The sequence below is a fragment of the Crocodylus porosus genome, unplaced genomic scaffold (assembly GCF_001723895.1).
Source record: "Crocodylus porosus isolate Cpor-Errol unplaced genomic scaffold, CroPor_comp1, whole genome shotgun sequence".
Lineage (NCBI taxonomy): Eukaryota > Metazoa > Chordata > Crocodylia > Crocodylidae > Crocodylus > Crocodylus porosus.
Window position 1 is genome coordinate 24,813,131 of NW_017728910.1, and position 18,509 is coordinate 24,831,639.

At 50.5% G+C, this 18,509-nt stretch overlaps 1 protein-coding gene across 1 annotated transcript; it reads left to right on the forward strand.

Annotated features, from left to right (window-relative positions):
• The first annotated feature begins 1,511 nt into the window (after positions 1–1,511).
• On the forward strand, positions 1,512–17,415 carry PDCD1 (programmed cell death 1). Its single transcript, XM_019533136.1, has 5 exons — positions 1,512–1,876; positions 9,541–9,873; positions 13,444–13,611; positions 14,519–14,553; positions 16,148–17,415. The coding sequence occupies exons 1-5, from the start codon at positions 1,531–1,533 to the stop codon at positions 16,361–16,363; spliced, it is 1,098 nt and encodes a 365-aa protein (XP_019388681.1). The 5' UTR covers positions 1,512–1,530; the 3' UTR covers positions 16,364–17,415.
• The last annotated feature ends 1,094 nt before the right edge of the window (positions 17,416–18,509 follow it).

Genomic DNA, 18,509 nt, shown 5'->3' on the forward strand with positions numbered 1-18,509 from the left:
GGCTAGGCCAAGATGGCCACCCTGAAGAGCCGGCGAAACCGGCTCACCGGGGCTGGGATGCAGGGCGCCCTGCAGCTCTTCCACCTGCTGGTGCGGGCCTGCCTCTCTCTTGAATTCGAGCGTGCGGTCCTCTGGCGGACGGTGTCCACCTTTGAGGAACGCTGGGCCGTCGACGGGGCACTGTGCCGAGTCGAGGCGGGACGCCTGCTCCTTGCCTTTGACACCACCAGCTCCTCAAGGTGCGGAGGCGCACCCAGCAAGCTGGGACCTTGGGCTTTGTCCAGGCGGGCTGACCCCGATGTCCTGAGGCCCCCCGGGTGTTCCCCCTGGCAAGAACTGTATATATGTACATATGTGAATACTTCTTTTGTTCTTTGTGGTTTTTTTGTCTTTTTGTCTAACGTGTGCAGGCAGGCTTTGCAGGCCATGAGCCCAGGCCTTGTCCCCGAGGCCCAGATCCTCAGACCACACTGTACATAATTTTTACTGCCCACCATTTGTCACCCTTCCCGGAATAAACATCTCTTAAAAGTCAAAAGTCTTTCTTTCTTTCTTTCTACAGTTCGGTCCAAGGATCTGGGCCTTGAAGGCAAGGCCTGGGCTTATCTGGGCAGAAGGGGCAGGCCGCCAAGGCCACCGGGTCCAGGTGGTGCACAAAGGTGCCAGTGGCCAGGATGCCGTGCACCAGTCTCCACTGGTGGTCGCCGGTCTTCTTGGCGGTGGGCGCCCTGTAGAGCGGGCGCCACGCTGGGGTCCTGGGCCACGCCAGGTGCCACTGCCCACGTGTAGAGTCCCTTCCGGGGCGGCGTGCCAAAGGGGCAGCCTCTGTTGCTGCTGGGGGGCACAGGGAGCCTGAGCAGTGTGTTGGGCCGGTCAGCCAGCTCGCTGGCCACGGCTGGGATGACCGGCAGTGGTGGGAAGGCGTCACCTGTGGGGTCTGCGGCGGGGAGGACCTGGCGAGCCTGGAGGTAGCCTTCCAGGCATTGCACGTTTGAATCCAGCCCATGTAGGCCATGACGCAAAGTGACCCTGAACTCATGGCTAATCTGACTTTGTTGGCCTCCGTTGCATGTTCAGTGGACAAGTTTCTCTATCACACCAGCAATTTCAGCAGTTCTCCGTGGGACAGGCCAGGATTGAACGGTCCCTGGAGGCTATTCGCCCCTAGAAGCAACCCCCGGAGGACCAGGTCTTGGGATAAAGCGAGGCCTCCAGCCTCTGGGGCTTTCTGCCCAGGTGCTTTCACTAGCCCTGCAATGAGTCAGAATAAATAATCCATATTAAAGTCTTTGCACAGCCACGAGCCAGCAGCACAATGTGAGCACGACCCGTTGCATTGCACAGAAAAGGGCCTCTGTAGCCCGCTGCCGCCTTTCCTTGTGGTCTCGTGCTTCAGACCCTTACGGCGAGGCTGCTGCCTCTCTTCTCTGGGTCGGGTGAACGATGCGTGGGAACGTGGTGCGGGGAGGGGGCCGGGGCCAGGTGGAGGCGCAGCTGTCAGGCTGCGTTGGAGGAGGAAGCAGGGGGCGGATGGCAGGGAGGATTTCCCTCCTCAGCCGCGATGGGCACGTTTCATTTCCATTCCTGCCTCTGCTGCACACAGTCGGAGGCAAGCAGCTGCCACGCTGGCGCCGGGGTCGCCGTGACGCAAAGCCCCCACTGCAGCGAGGCACGAAGGCACCCCACGGGGACACAGGCGCCCCCGCCACGCCGCCTGGGCCCAGCCGCTTGGATTGCGCTCGCTGCAGCCCACGGGTGGACCCCGTCGCAGCTCGTGGCCTCTCAGAAACAGCCATGGAGAGACTACCTGTTATCGTGGCCGGCGTCTGCATGCTGCTGCTATGCTGCACGCCGGGGCTGCTGCTCTCCCAGCTCGGTACGTAGCTGTGCGGTGCGGCCCTTGAACTTGTGCCCCGTGGCAAAGGTTTGCTTGGCCCCGAGCTTTGCCGGCTGTAGAGGGAGAGATGGTACCTAGGAGGCTGAGAAGCCAGATTGACGTGCTGGGCTTGATGGAGGGGGGCAAAATGCCGGGATAGACACAAACCTGAGTATTGGGAGCAGCGGTGGGGCCAGTCTGTAGCAAGGCTCGTGTCGAATCTGTCAGGAGCGGGGTGGTGGGACGAAGGCTTCATCCCTCACTTTGGACTCTCAGCCATCTCGTTTGGTTGGGGGCACTAATTCCCCCTCCGCAGAGACCTCATCTCTGTGGTCCAGGCCCACGGACCCTCGCTGTGCGGGGCACCGTTGAGAGAAAGACGCGTGGTGGGTGACGATGGGGTGCAGGGATAAGAGCAAGGATCTTGCGGGGCTTTGTTCCCGGCTCTGCCAGGGACTCGCTTCCTGTCCCCGCGCTCCACCTTTAGAGGAAGGTTAATGGGTCTGGTTTACTTTTATAAAGGGCAAGGAAGAAATGCTTGAAGTGATGTGGAAGTGCAAAGATACGAGTCGGCAAGTCGCTGACAGCCTGTGCTACGGAGAGTGTAAAAACTCAGGTCTGAAAGTCACTGTCCGGCTTGTAAGAGGAGCAGAGGGGGGAAAAATGAGCTGAATGCATCCAGAAAGGCAGGAATTGTTTTCAGTGGAGTGGGCTCTAAATTTATCGAATCACAGAAAATTAGGCTTGGTTTTGGCCAAACTGGCCCAAGTGTTTTCCAGAATGAGCTGTTTTGGATGTTGAGCTGAGAGGGCGGGTGGAAAACAATGCCTCTCTCTGTGATGTGTCCTAAAAAGCTGAGGCATTGCCCCTGTCACGCATCCCCTGTGAAGAGTCAAAAAAAAGCCAAAAAAGAAAAAAGCCACAGCACATGTAAAATTGGCAACAGCAGCACAATCCAAGCAAGCTCCTTTGCCTCACAGAAAACTGCACTCGCGCCTCATCACCATGCCCTGAGCTCTTAATTCATAACCATAGAGCTGCGATTTCACGGCAGACCCATGGTCCGTCAATTCTCAGATCTAATCGAGGAAGCCCTACCGCACTCCTGGACGGTTCATGGTCCCAGAGTTGCTTTCCTTGCTCATCTGAACTTGCTTAGAAAATGAAAGAGTTTTCTGTGCCAACAATGCAGGTTGTTTCTGTGCCAAGACTGCACTCGAGAGTTGGGGGTTTGTCTATGAGAAGGCCATGCAGGTTTTACCCAAGGGGCCGCTTGAGGGGAAACCAGTTGGTTTCATGGACTCCTGCAAATAACCTGGGAAATTACCTTTTTTTTTTTACAGGGAAACTGAATTACCATTAATTTAACATGTCTTGCCAGCCATGTGAAAGATGTGGTTTGGAGTCAGACTTTCAAATACTCTAAACTATAGGGGTTCACACCCATCTCTAATCTAGACAGATAGACAGACATATAGACAGACAGATAGATTTTTAAGGTTGGAAGAGATCTCCATAGATCATCGAGTCCGACCCCCTGCCCTGGGCAGGAAAGAGCGCTGGGGTCAGATGACCCCAGCCAGGTGCTTGTCCGGTCTCCTCTTGAAGACCTCCAAGTTCCTTAGCTAGATAGATAGACAGACAGACAGATATTGGGGTGCCTATGGTGCTGATGAATAGATAAAGTACAAGGGGAAAGGCCTGAGAATCTTATTATCAACAATTAATGATGGCAATTGAGGGCTAGATCATGGATTATGATAGGGGACAGTTCCTAATATGAATGTAACAGCATGGACTTCAGTCCCTGGAAGCAGAGCGTCTGCAACCTGTCCTCATGTTTAAAAAGCTCCTTTCTGTGCTTCCAGCAATTAGCCCGCAAAGTTCATAAGCAGCTAAAAAGGAGGAACAAAATAGATAATGTCAAATATTAATCACGTACTGGCAGCAGCTGACTCTGATGCATCGCAGCAATCCTTCAGACAGTGAAATTGTCCTTTTGCTCAAGTCCATGCAGATAAATTTGGCCTGTTATATTCAACCTGCCGGTGGCTCCTATCAGTGAACCCAGGGGTGCTTGTCAAAGCACTCTGGGCTGATTTTCTTCTTCTCTGTGTTGATAAAACTCAATGTCTTCAACAGGGCGATTCCTCATTGCATTTGGGGTGGGAGTGGGCAGAGTCAGGCGAGCAGTCCTTTACCTTGCTGTCCGTAAGGCCTAGGGTGTTAGGGGGGATGCGAACACCTCCCATGTGCTGTGCCAGACATATGTGATGCATGGACCATTTGCATTGCAACAGGCCTGCAAAGCTAGGCGTGCCGACAGCCTGATGACCCCACCTTGTGCCTAGCCCACCAAAATGCCCAGGCTGCTGGCTCGCCAGTGTTTATCCTCTGGGCTTCCATGCCCAAGCACTTAGAACAGCTTTCCCCAGATAATAAAGCCCCTTTCTCTGATTGCATTGATGTCAATAAGGGGTGGATTCAAGCGGAACAGATGATGGGGAAGGAGCATTTCACAGCCAGGCAATGGCCTGTTCTAATCACAGCCCAAGACCTCCTGAGGTCCCTCCCAACCCTCATTTTCTATGATTCATCCCATGGGCAGACCTGGGGTTTGGAAAAATGGGTGCAGGCACTGTGGCACAGTGTGGCAGCAAGAGCAACCCCATTTTTCTCCAGGGAAAGAGAAGCTAGAAACTTTAGTGATGGGGGGCAGGGGGGTTGGGTTGGGGAGGTAGCGCTATATTATCCAGGTGGAGAAGAAAATAAAAAAAGTTTCAGTTCATTGCAATGTGCTGTAGGAGAGACCAGAAGAGGACAGAAGCTGAAGGGAAAGGACGTGGTGACCTCAGGCCAGGTCCTAGTGGGCAGATCTCCGTGCCGCCTTGGAAACACTGGCTGGCAGTCCCAGGGGAGTGGGTAAGGGCTGTCTTTGTGATGGCCTTATCCTTTCGTGATGAAGAGGAGAGTGGTTGCTTGTTCCCTGTGGGTACAGGAGGAAGGATGGGAAGAAATACCAGCTGGGCACTGCATTATACCAGCAGCTATGTGACATTTTACAGGAGGCACTCATTGAAAAAGGCCATTGATCAGGAAACTATTCACAAAGACACCCAGGCATAATTAAAAAAGCATTAAGAGAGTTGGGCCAACTTAACACTGAACACCTGACCCTAATAAAAGTCTGAGTTTCAACAGGTATCAGGGATGCGCAAGAGTTAGTTCCTACCAGCCTCATATACCCAGATGATGGTGACTATTCCTAGCTTGCTGCCTGCTCCCAGGGCTATGTCTTTTCCCTTGTGCTCAAAGAGGCAGGATTCAGGCTTCTAGCTCCGCAAGAGCAGAAGATAGCAGGAATAGAAGACATCAGCTTTCCTGGCAGCAAAGCATTTGTGGTTTGGATAACGGGAAGAAGCTTTCTAATTGCAATTGCAACAAAACTCCAGAACAGGTTACCAGGGGAGCCTGCAAAATCTTCTTCACTGGAGGTTTTTAGGAATAGGCCAGACAAACTCTTCCTCAGGGCAGGGGGTTGGGAGCTGGAATAGAGGAACTTTTCAGGTCCCTTCCCGTCTTGGATTTCTATAAATCTGTGATTTAATGATGATTCGACTCCCCCCTCCTATCTGTAGGGGCGGCTTGTCCAGATTTAGACACATTAATCATCCTGTTAATGAGGGGTTTAGCGATGCTTGATGAAGACAACATTTTCTTTGTTAATAATAATCATCCTTCTCATTCAAAATGTGCTCCTGTGGAGGAGTAGGATTAATCAGGAGGCTCTTTCTCTCTCTGAGCAAACAGGCATGGCTGTTTATGGCGTGCTGTGCTCTGTACATGTCCTTAGGGATCAGGGCATAGTGATGGCAACGATGACTGTGTCATGGAACAGGACCCTGAAATTATGTGAGAGCGAGAAGACAGATTGACTGGATCATGGCTTGAGTTAGGAAGCCAAGTGACAAATAGACGCCTGATGCATGTAAATCATTAGACAGGCAACAGCAAGTAGCATGTAGGCAGTAATGAGTGGAACAAGAACTATACCGAGGGTTTTTTAGAAACACTCATAAAAAGAAGGTGGGAAGTTATAATTGGCTTATCAAAGGAGGACAGAAAAGAGAAAAGCGGAGTCTAGTTTTAACCGCAAAGGAACAGGCTATTTGCACAAAGTACGTGGATGCAAAGATAAGTGGTAGGAGATCAGAACGTAGCCTACACAGTTGGCCCTCTCAGACACTCGGTCGTCTTGCAGGTCATATTGCAGATGCATTGTACTCACCAGAGAAGAGTACAGAGCACAGCCTGACAAAGTTTGCAATATTGTGCCCTAAGAAGCTGGCAAGGAATGAGGGCCACAAGTAGGAGAGATGCATTGACAAAGCCCTGGCTGGGATGATGTAGTTGGGGCTGCTCCTGCTTGGAGCAGGGGGTTGGACTAGATGTGACCTCCTGAGCTCCCTTCAGCCCTCATTTTTTATGATTTTATGATTACAAAGTCTGGCCAGATACAGTGTGCAGAGGATAGCAGTGAAATATGGGGTTTGCCATTTGTTAATGTTTAAAGTGCTTCCTTGTGGGTTCTTCCTTTCCATGGGGATGAAAAGATTCAGTTGAAAGTGCAAGGAAAGGTGGAGCTCAATTACGATAGAAATGGAGGGGAAATAATTCTAGCTGCTTGTGACGGGCTGGGATTTTGTGCAGCAGCATTTTGGTGATTGGAAATTTGGCTCTATGATTAGCCGGGCGAAGCAGGGTGATTCTATAATCCTAAGAAGGGAAGTTTAGGTTAGATATTGGGGGAAAACTTTCTCACTGGGAGGGTAGTAAAGCACTGGAGCAGGCTCCCCAGAGAGGTGGGGGAGTCTCCATCCTTGGAGGTTTTGAAGACCCAGGTAGACAAAGCCTTGGCTGGGATGATGGAGTTGGGGCTGGTCCTGCTTGGAGCAGGGGGTTGGACTAGATCCTTTCCAGCACTCATTTTCTGTGATTCTCTGTTTCTAAGGTGATAACTTTCCAAACACACGTCTAAGTTAGCCCCTCCTTAGTGACTCTGTTCCCCCACAAATCTTGAATGCTGGAGGGATCATGGTAATAAGGGGATGTTATTTCAGAAATGTCCAGGATGGGCGCAATGAAGAATCATGATGCTAACCATTGCGAAGATAGTACCATGACAGTCCCCCCCCCCCACAGGCTGCAGTCTAGTTCAGGACAAGATGCAACAGGTGGATGAGACAGACATGGGAGGTAGGCACGGGAGCAGTAGCACATGGTAGGACAAGGTGTTCAAAAGTGCATGGGAAATGTGGGCACCAATTTGGGACCTGGCAAAGACCTGATCATCGGAGGGAATATGCAGCATGTTCTAGAGATCAGTCCCCTTGAAGAGGCTTGGATGTGGTAGCTCGGGAGACCCCTTCCAGCCCTGTGTTCCTCTGTCTATAGCAGGGCACCAGGGAGCACTTTGAAAGCCCCGTCCATAATGCATATCTGTGTCAAGTCTGTCTGCCTGCCTAACTCTGATACAACACTTGTTTGCACCCTTTAATGAGGACACAGCAAGGTTGTCACATCACCCACTTCCCATTGTGTTTGACCACATCTTTGCAGCTGAAGTCAGCATTAATTCTGCGAGCTGGAGAAGGGTGCCACAGACCCTGAGTCCTGAAGTGGAGGCATCACTCTCTGTGGCTACTATATGGATGGTGTGGCTACAACTCAAAAGTCTGCAGGGCCAGCTATGGCAAGAGGCACAGCGGGGTGACAGATGAGACACAAGCATCTTATCTGTCCAGTTAGCAGCGTGAGCCACTGCAGGCAGGCAGTGAACGTGATGAGGCTGAGGATGGGCTTGCTACTCCTGCACACACCCTGTTGTGAATCACCGCTGTTCATTTCACCCGTGTGTTGGTTTCACTTGCTGACTCTCGGGAGCAGAGTCAGAGAAATGATGACTAACATATAATAAAAATAGTTCCTAATTTTCATACAAGACACAGGCAGGTTGGAAGTTCCTCTGGGGCTAATTGCGGGGAACTGAGAACAGAATTTGACTCGGTACCGTATTGAATAGAACAGTTATTACTGATGCCGAAATGCTCTTTGTTTAGCTCAGGGTCTGGCTGCAACCATTCCTTTGATTTCAGGGGAGTTAAGTCACAGACACTTTGTCTCTTTGTTCAGTACCTCCAGAAGGATACAGCCCCTGCCGCATACAACTTCCAATCCAGGAGGCAGAGACAAGAGGTCATGCAGACACCTTTTAATTCAGGCCCAGATTTGTAAAAGTAACTAGTGATTTTAGTCTCAGCTGCCACATTCAGGGAACAGGAGCTCTATGGGGCAGTGAGGTCTAGCTCAAGCCAAGGTCCTTGTGATCTTCTTAGGGACAGGCTTGCAAGCACTGAGCTCCTAGAGTTGGGACCAGCTTTTCAGAAGAGCCCAGTTGCTACTCAGTGGGTGTGTCTACACATGCATTTGCACCAGCTTAAATTTACTGCACAGTAAGTTGGAATAGGCTGGCATCTACACATGCTGGCATTAAAGCACATTAATGCTGTGCGTGGACTGACTTGGGACTAAAGCTAGTCCCAAGTCAGTCCACACACACAGTGTCACTGCACACTAAGGCATCTACACATGCCTTACGGCGCAGTAACTAATTGAGCGTAAATAGGATACCTGCATGATGCAGGTCTTACATTTACACTCAAGTTGGCGTAAGTCGCTATATTTACTGCGCAGTATGGGCATGCACATGCAGACATTCACCTGTACTGTGCAGCAATTTCAGTTACTGTGCACGTGTAGACACACCCAGTAAGGAGTCCTTTGGTCTCTAAATCTGGAGGGAAGCTGCAGCTTTTGCCACTCTCTTAGGATCTGTGTGGTCCTAGTATTACTAAAAATGTTAGAAAGTCAAGAGGCAAAATGCACAGGCTGTGTAATATCCAAAGGAAGGATTATCCCAGATACCAAAGGTCTGGGTGCTCCTGTGCATTTAAGCACAGTACTCAGACTCCATCCGCTTTTGTGCTTGAATAAAACAATCACCATGAATGAACCGGTGCCAGCCCCTTTCAGCATCACAGGGCTTTACCCACCCTCCCCTGAGGCACAGGCCAGAGATCGGAGGTGGCCTCCTAGGCAGGGCTTCCAAGTGCCGGAGAGCTTTTACAAACTTATCCCCTATGCCTAAAGAAGGGTGACTTTGCTCAAAAGCTTTCAAATAAAGACTTTGTTTTGCAAACATCTAGTTGGTCTAATAAAAGATATCGCCTCTAGCACAAATTCTGATTCCTCAGAGCAGGAGACACTGGGATGAGTTGCACTTTCTTTGATCCAACACAGACAGTGTTAACCAGGCTGAAGCACGGTTTGAGTCCATGGGTATATACCACATCCATTGGCCACATCCTTCCATCTGCCTCTAAGAGTGGGTAGATAATTAAGGCCAAAGCTGTGTCCGCACACACACTGGTCAAGGGCTGTCTGTGGTCTTCTCTATTTTATAGCTCCCTATACAATGCAGTCCTTCATTTAAGACTGGGATCTCCAGGACCCTTAGCAAGAGTCCACTGTGAAATGTTCCCATGAGGCAGATCAGTGAGCTGGCTGGTAACTGAGCCCTGTTCTTTTTTTTGTTTCTGAAACAGTGACTTTTCATCCACCCACATTAGTCAGACAAGAAGGGGACACCGCCTCCTTCTTCTGCAACATTTCCAGGAGAAAATTCCAAGCAGTGGATGATAACTTGAACTGGTACAAAGCGACCAACGGCACCCAATCCCTAAAAATTGCTGGGCTTCAAGGGAATAAGAAAGAAATCAAGACAGCAAAATACCACCTCATCAACCACACATCTGCGATTGAGATGAAGCTTTTGAACCTGCAGAAGAATGACACGGGCTTGTACTTTTGCGGGCTGATAACTTTCTCTCCATCTCACAAAGTGATAGAAAGCAACCGGTCCATGCTCACAGTAACAGGTTTGTTTCAAAGATACGGTCATGAAGTGTCTTGGGTCTCTGGCTGTGGTTACCCTCTACTGAACGGGATCGCAGCTGGGGGGAATTGGCCCTGCGTTGCTAGCAGAGGCTGCAGGCAGACATACCTTGAAAAGGGTTTGAAATGGGAAATGGCCTTGCTGCTCTAGAAAATGCATCTGCAGGTTCAATAACTGTTATGCCTGTCCACTCCTATATTGCTAGCTCAAGGTAATGGTAAACCTGAATGAAACATGTTTAAAGTTACAGCAGTTTAGCTCCATTATACCCATATAGGAGTAGAAAGATCTATGGATTATACTGGGACAACTAATACCTCTATAGTATAATGTTGGTATAACTGTTACATCTGTCCACTCTCTAGAGCAGAGGTTGGCAGCCCCTGGAGCATGGCACACAAAGGCATTTTGCTTGGCATGCACACCTCTGGGTGAATGGTGTGGAAGTTGTCGGGGCTGAGCTGCCACGACAAGGATCAGGCCCTTCGTAGCTCTCGCACCGTCCACCCCGGCGTGTCAACATCTTACAGGTGGAGGTTGGGGTGTTTTTGGCCTTCTGCCCCAAAACCTTGCAGACGGCAATTATTTCAGCTGGAAAGAATCACCAATTCACTGAGAGCAACTCATTAAGAGCAGCAATTAATGAATTGTTGCTCTTAATAATCAGCTTATTATTCACGAATTGTTGCTCCAACAACTGGCTGGAGGGACGCTTAACGAGTTTTGGTGAGCTGTGAGGGCTGCGCACGTGAAATCTTTCGGAAGATATCATTTGAACAGATCAGAGATAAAAGAAACAGATCATGTACTAAACATCAAACATCTACCCTAGCATACTTTAATTTTCTTTCCAAAAAGAAGGTTGGTCCTTATTTATGCTTTCTTTGAGTCGTGTGTACAGAGGTGTTTGCATGATAGCTCAAAATAAAATCTCCCCCGCCGTCCGGAGTGGTGCAGCAGGGGCAGGAGGGGGAGGACTTGCTGGAGGCAGGGGGAACTGAGCAGTTCCTGGGCGCCTGCACTGGGAGCAGCCCCCCTGGGAAGCTGTGTGCACTGGTTGGGGCTGGGACCAGTGGGCACAGGCTGCCCTGGGTGGGAGCAGGAGTGGGCCTGGTTTGGCCCTATGCGTAGCACTGCCGGGGCAGCTGCGGGACAGATGCATTCAATTAGCAGGCACCTGCCTGCAGATTGGACCCCATCAGTTGGTCGGCCGGATACAGGCTGCGGGCTCTATTTTGCCCACCCCTGCTCTAGAGATTTTCCCTGAGCTTGAGGGGTGGGGACTGGTGTGTTCGGAGGGGCAGAACCTGAGGTCTGTCCATGCCGCTGTTTCCGTAGCGTTTCAAGGGCCTGTGGTGCCCATGCAGTGAATCTAAAGCCGTGATTCTCAACCAGGGTGCCACAGCACCTTGTGCTCCTTTCAAGGGTGTCATGGGCTGCCCCACAGTGTGAGCGCTGCTAGGTTTACGAGCTTGATTCATGAGATAAACCCAGAGATTTCAAATAGAAATTGATAGGGGTGGTCTTTCTGAGTTCTTTGCAACAGAAAAGATGCCCTACTATTTTTCTGTAGTCCAAGAGCGAGTGAAAACAAAGAGCTGCCTTCATCTGAGTGGGGTGTGGAGTCTAGAAAAGGCTGAGAACCACTGATCTAAAGTCTCATTACAGGGTTGTCGGCATGTGCTATATTCCCCATTTATTTCATGGCTTAATACCATACAAAGCCTGCTTAGCATGTGTGCTGCTAAGACTGGTGACGATTTTTGGCTGGAGAACTCATTTCCACTCATGCCAGTCAAAACCTTAGCTCTCTGGTCTTCAGACTACATGCCAACCCTCGTTTTCCCAACCAACTATTTATTACAGCCTAGCACCCAAAGACTCCAGCCTGGGATGACAGCACTTTGGGGTTAGATTCGGTGATATGTGCTTTCTCATCCAAGGCAAAAACAGTAAGTACCTCTGCTCTGAAGTGCAGTCGTGCTCAAGGGAAGCTTAGACATTTGCAACTCTATTTCTAGGAGGCCAACTTAGTTAAGATCACAGATAGGTGCTGGGGCAGGTTCTTGCATGTTCACCTCGTTAAGTGAAAGCACGTTTGTGGGTGCTTTCACTCCAGCGACTGAAACGTTGGCATGTGTCAAGTACCATCTGCACGAGTAGGCTCCTATGTATGTATACATCTATATTTATGTGTATATAAGTAGATCACGGTAATCCAGCAGCCCACCATGGATATTTTGTTATGTCACTTCCCCAGCACAGCTAGTTATCTGCAGCAGCTGGAATAAACCCTTGATCACCGGTGTGTGCCCCCTAACACACAGTGGCTGTTAACCAGCACTGTAAGATCTACCCCTTGATTGTCTCCTCTGTGTTACAATGGGCTTGTGTGCAGTCCCTGATCCCACCCGTGCTACAGCAGCTGCGAGACTGACGTTATGACACTGACGTTGTGCAACTCGCACGGGGAAATGTACATGACGAAGAAACCAGCTCAGCCCCAGAGGAAAATGCCTGATGGCCCAATAGTGGAGTGTGCAATACACTTCTTTTACAACCGAATGACATTTTCCCCACAAAACCACTTTTTCCTTTTTGGGGGCGTTTTTTGCTACAATCCCAACATGTGACTATCTCTTGGCTTTTTCATGCTTTCCAGTGAAGGTTTGTATCAAAGATGTTGATGTGTTTCTTGACATATTTTGTTTGCCATACACGGGGGATTTTTTTGGTGCTCTGAAAATAAGGTGTTCAGAAAATAAGGGCGGGAGCAGGGGGTTCACTGGTTCAGTTGTGAAAAACTCCAGAATTTTTTTTTTCCAAAAAGGTTCATTGGGTGCCCTGAGAAACAGAAACATTTTCAACTTTTCTATTTTCAGTTGAATCCTTAAAAAAAAAATGTCCACAAAGGATGATTGGCAATGAGACATGGTCCTGACAGCCTGCTATTTAGAAACAGGTGATAGAGGTAGCCTGTATCTCAAGGGGGTATGTTTCATTCAAAGGTTTTAGGTGTTCTTCCTACCTGAATAGGACTATTGGTTTTTATATGTAAGTGGCCACTAGTTTTTGCACTGCCACTGCTTCAAATAGAATGGAGGGAATTAGCTCATTTTTGGTAAAAAGGGGTGGTTTTTTTCCTTTCTCTTGCCTTTCTTTTGTTCAAATGAAACAGGAGACTGAACAATCGGAGAGGGTTGGACTGAGTGGGTGGCACGGTGGAGATAGAAATCGGAAGATTTCATCAAGAGCACTGTGATGCGTCAGCCCCCGTTCCAGCTCTTGCAAGCCGTGGGTGAAGTCCACCTCCACCCAAACGGCTGGCTCGAGTCAGAAACACCTCCTGCCACGGGCTGGAGTTCAGTGGGATTTGGGTTCCTCTCAACGCCTTTAAAATTTGCAGCCAAAGGGCCCACGAGAGACTGAAGCGATGTCAAGGTCTTGCTCTCTGCCTAGCACCTGGGGAGGTGACCTGAACGCCTTTATATTTATACAGAGACTTGACAGCATCTTTTATAGTCTGACCATTTCCTGTATTGACTGATTTCAGAAGCTGTGATGGATGGGAACACCACAGACACTCCTGATGAGATCCTGAGCGAACCCTATCCCAGGGATCTGTATAAAGTCCTGCTCATTGTCGGCCTGATTGTCACCACCTTGGCCCTGCTGCTTCTCTTCAGCTACCTGCTCTTCCTCATCACACACAGGCGAGGAAGTACGTTGGGGCAGGGTGGATAGGCCAGTGGGCACCTGCTGCCTTCTCCCTTTTTGCAGCCAAAGCCAGCTCAGCCGTTGGCCTGGGGAGATGGTTGAAGTAGGTGTCAGAGATGGCCACGAGGGCAGATATGTGCATTTATTGCCGTGTTGTCTCAGAACAGGTCCCGGCTGTTCAGCCTGCCCGAGGTCAAGGCTGCTGGGCTCCTCTTGCCCACCTTGCCCAGTCCCCACGCAGTGTGGACCCATTCCCCTGTGACCGACGAGCCAAGCTATCCGGCCTGGGTCATATTTGCTTGACCTTTTTGTGGGTTTACCAGGCAGTCTCTCCCTTAGATGGGGAGAATATTAGCTGCTGCACTGAGGTGCAAGTAGCCCAAAAAAGGTGCTGCTGGTGCCAAGTGGATTTCAGCCTGCCATTTCCAGCAGCCCTCTTGGAAGCGGGCGCTTCCACCCCATGCTGGGATCATCCAGGCTCTCCAATACCCCAGGGATGCTTCTGATATTAGGACCTGAATAGAGGAGAATAGGGTCTAGGTCTCTTGCCATGAAAGGACCTTGAGGGTTGAAAAACACATCAAATTTCTCCCCATCGTGGGCCTTCATTCTGCTGGGTTGAAGGGCTGAATTCACTCAGGTTTCCTATGGCAGGGCTGACCCTGCATCCCGTGCTTCCTCGAGTAAAATTTCTTTGCCCAAAGTGGGGAGTCTTTATGGCTCTGCATGTATTGGCACAGCCCACAGCGTGATCTCAGGAAATGCTCTGGGAGGGGGGTGGGGGGTGCTGAGCGGTCTCAGCGCCATTCTCGGGTTTGCAGGGAGCTAAGGCGGGCGACCCTGCTAGCTGCTGTGCTGTTTGCTCTATCTTGCCATGTGCGTGTGTAGTAACCAAATGTGTTGCTTTGCAGAAGAGCCAAAACCACAGAGTGGAAATGCACTGAAGGTAAGCTTCCCGTCACTCGCCCTGGGCTGCACACCCCTGGGATGTCACCAGGGGAAAAAGCACCTCCACCACAGTCATGGCAGTCAGCACAGCTGTGCAAGTTCATGGCTTCTCACCCATAACTGGAAAAAAGACCAGGACCCGGGCAGCCTGGTACTTGGGGCCAAATGTACTGGCAAGCTAGACCCAGACAAACTGAACGATGCTAAGATGCAGAAAAAACACCTTGTGTTGCAGCTGTGCCATTGCGATTGTTGCTGCTGTTAATGCAATGCAATATTTTCACTGGATATTTATATGGTATCTTGTGAGCCAAAGTATACCTTTCTCTATAGGCCTTGAAGCAAACGCTTCTCTGAGATGGAAAATTGTCAGTCTAACAGGTTGTTGGTTGTAGCCGCGTTGGTCTAAGGACATAGGCAGGCAAGGTTCTTTGGGTAGATGTGATATCTCTTATTACACCAACTAAATAGCTGGAAAAAAGTGTCTTTGCAAGCTTTCAGGCCCAAACACCCTTTGCCAGGCATAGGGAGACTCTGCTGGTGTTATGTGTTCTCCAAAAAAGAAGCTAATTTACAACAAACAGATCTGTGAAAATGCAAATGAGTGGAGGTTAGGAAGGCAATGGGCAGAGATAGGAGGGAGGGAAATGTGTGCACAGCTTATTAGTGCATGAATATAATTACCGGAGAAGGAATTTGGCCAGGACAGCTGGATCAATGTCCCAGCTCTGGACAGAAGCATCATGGGACCATGCGCCTTGGTTGCATATTGTATGAGAACATCCTAATGTCATGCTATGTCCTAGTGCCATACTGGGGCAAACGCTCACTTGGCGGGAGCAGGGCTCCCTGCAACACCCCTAACAGCTCCCAGTTATCCGATGGAGGTCTCCCCTCCAGTTACTGGCCAGATCTGCTGCTCTGAGAGCTCCTGGGAGCAGAGCACAAGATCCTTTGGCTGCAGCCTTCCTGAGTTGGTAGAGCTGGGTTGCTCTTGAAGGATGCTTTTTTGGGAGGAGGCTAAAGATGCTCAGTCAGTTCATCAAAGCAAAGGGTAAGAAGTGAACCTAAGGGTAAGAAGTGAACCTGATCTCAGTCTGGCAGTCCCAGGCATTGGGGAAGAGATTTCTGACAGTATTTGGCTTTTCAGGCTACCAGCAAAAGGCCTGACAAGATCCTTTGGCTGGAAGGTGAAACCAGACAAACTCAGACTCGAAATAGGGCGCACATTTTTTTAAGTGAAGGCAGCGAGAGGCTTGCGATGGGTTGTCCCAGGCTTGTCCAAGGGTTGCGATGGGTTGTCCATCTCTTGCCAGCTCAAAGTATCAATAAGATGCTTTTTGCAAAGAAGTCCTCTAGCTTGCACAGACAGGCGGGGCTCGATACAGGAATTACTGGCTGTGGTTCTTGGGTCTGTTAAGTGGGAGGTGAGACTGGAGGATTATAGTGGTCCCTCCTGATCTGAGCGCCAATACATTTGTGGATGTGTGTGTGAGTGTGTGTGTGGGTGTGGTGGGGTGGGGCACTTGCAAGATCTAATCACACCTGGACGTGACTTAGTCGAAGTGGTTCCTCCTCCTGTTTTGCTGCAGGGAGACAAGACCGTGGTGGTGACTGAGCCCACCGTGGATTACGGGGTGTTAGAGTTTCAGAGGGACGAGAAACCGCCGGCCCCTGGGGAGACGGCCTCGCACGACCAGACAGAATATGCCACCATCGTCTTCCCTGAGGAGAAGCCCATAACCCCGGAGAGGGGGAAGAGAAACCAGCACCAGAGGAACTGCCAGACCCACCTACAGCCCTGCTGACTGGTCGGGAGTCCACCCAGCTTTTTTCTTCCATTGCACCTTATCTCTACATCCGCCTCAGAGGCGTTTGGACAGCAAGGCCTGGTGGTCCTGGTCGCACTATTTGTACATGTGGTGTGCTAGAAGTGGGCCAGTTCTTGGCACGCCTTCCTCCACCGAGGGTAGTGACTGGGGCTTTTTCCGGCCCTCCAGGTATCATCCAGTTCCTAAACCCCTTCGGCAGATCACAGACCGTTGTTCGCCGCTAATGAAAACATGCAGTTGGAACTGGATGAATGGCCTGGGAGGAAGGAGGTTAGAGCCATGGATTCCCCATCCTTGGTTTCTTGCACTGCCTGGCTGCGTGACGGGATCACCCGAGGAGGTGGGGAGGGAAGGTAGAGGCATATATCGGAAGTTACCTCATTTGGGCAGTGGTGCTGGGCTCCGTAAAGAGCCTTGGCCCCCCGCCCATGCATTAGCTTGGTGATGGCCAAGCTGGATCTAAAGGACGGGGGAAGGTAATGCAGTGGAGGGTGGAGACATGAGCCAACCCCTGCCTTATTCACCATCTTGCAGGTCCCTGGGCTTGGAGGTGAGCAGATAAAGCAGCTGAGCCCCTCTGGCTATTCCAGACAGTCCCAGCTCCCCACACACTGCTGATATGTCTCCGTTTGTCCCCACCCAGGGCTCTGACAATGCCCTTCCATCCAGCCTAGCCTCCGGTCCCCCCCGCCACCGTACGCCATCCCCTGGTTCCTGCCCGTCAGGCCAAACTGCGCACACACTTCCCCCTTTCAAACTCCCCGTTGGGTTTGAACCTACTAAGAAATCACAACTTTGGGAGAAACCTGCAAATGCATGCTGATGGGTGCAGTACAAAACCAACCGCAACACTGAGATGCTCTCCTGTCCCCCACAGAAAATCCACCCAGCTGAAATCAGTCCGGTCAGCTGGATGCAGCGGGCAGGAGAAGACAGTGCTTTCTGTGTACTGTGTCATGCTGGGGGCTTTTCTGAGCACTGTGTGAAAAGTTCTCTTGTATATAAATGTTTATTTAAATAGACAAATAAGAAACATGCTGTGATGATGGCTTCCCCGCCCCCCCCTTCCCCTCTGTAAATTCCTACTTGCGTTTGAGGTTTTAAACTTTCTAGCATGATTGAATGTCTGGTAGGAGCCTGTCCCAATTAAGCCAGGCACTGGCAGAGGAGAGAGCAAATACCTTGCTCTTCTAGGAGGCACCAAGACTGCAAAACTCTTATTTACCTTGAGTATCACCTAGCTACCCCATCGATTCCCTTGGAAATGTGCACGCAGTTTAGGGGCTTGGGCCTGCTGAGTGGGATTGGTTTCAGATGGTAGAAAGTTTCAGGGGGTATAAAGTTCAGCTCTTATGCACAGATACCCTCTGGGTCCTTGTGAATCCCAAGAGGCTTTGAAGTGATTTTCAAATGCATGCAGGCATTGGTGTGGAAAGGGAGGCATTGAATGCCGCTTTGCTAGTTCACGCCAGGCCTGCAACTTGGAAGTTATTGTGGTCCACGGTGCCCCACAATTATCAGGGTCCATCGTGCCCTGATCTCTCATGGTATCTAGGACGATTCATTCACACAGAGAGCACCGTGCTTTGCCATCTTTAGACCACGTCTTGTATTTCAGGCATGAATCATGGGTGGTTGCCCAGGATCATTGATATTTTAACCCTGCCTAAGTTCTGGGCACCTTTGTTGTGTTTATTCCCCTGCTTATTTTAAAGGTTGGATGTTGCAAGCCAGATCCAATCTGACCCTGGATCTAATGCCACAGCCCAGACCTGATCCTGGAACCAATGCCACAGGCCAGATCTGACCCCGGATCCAATGCCACAGCCCAGATCTGACCCTGATCCAATATGCCAGGTCCAATCTGACCCTGGCTCCAATGCCGCAGCCCGGACCTGATCCTGGATCCAATGCCACAGCCCAGATCTGACCCTCATCCTATACACCAGGTCCAATCTGACCTCGGATCCAATGCCAGAGCCCAGACTTGACCCTGGATCCAATACACCAGGTCCAATCTGACCCCAGATCCAATGCCACAGCCCAGATCTGACCCTGATCCAATACGCCAGGTCCAGTCTGACCCTGGATCCAATGCCGCAGCCCAGATCTGACCCTGATC

Coding starts and splice junctions, on each gene's coding strand:
- PDCD1 (XM_019533136.1), top strand. CDS start 1,531: ATGGCAGGGAGGATTTCCCTCCTCAGCCGCGATGGGCACGTTTCATTT. Junction 1,877..9,540: donor GCTGCTGCTCTCCCAGCTCG/GTACGTAGCTGT, acceptor TTTCTGAAACAG/TGACTTTTCATCCACCCACA. Junction 14,554..16,147: donor AGAGTGGAAATGCACTGAAG/GTAAGCTTCCCG, acceptor GTTTTGCTGCAG/GGAGACAAGACCGTGGTGGT.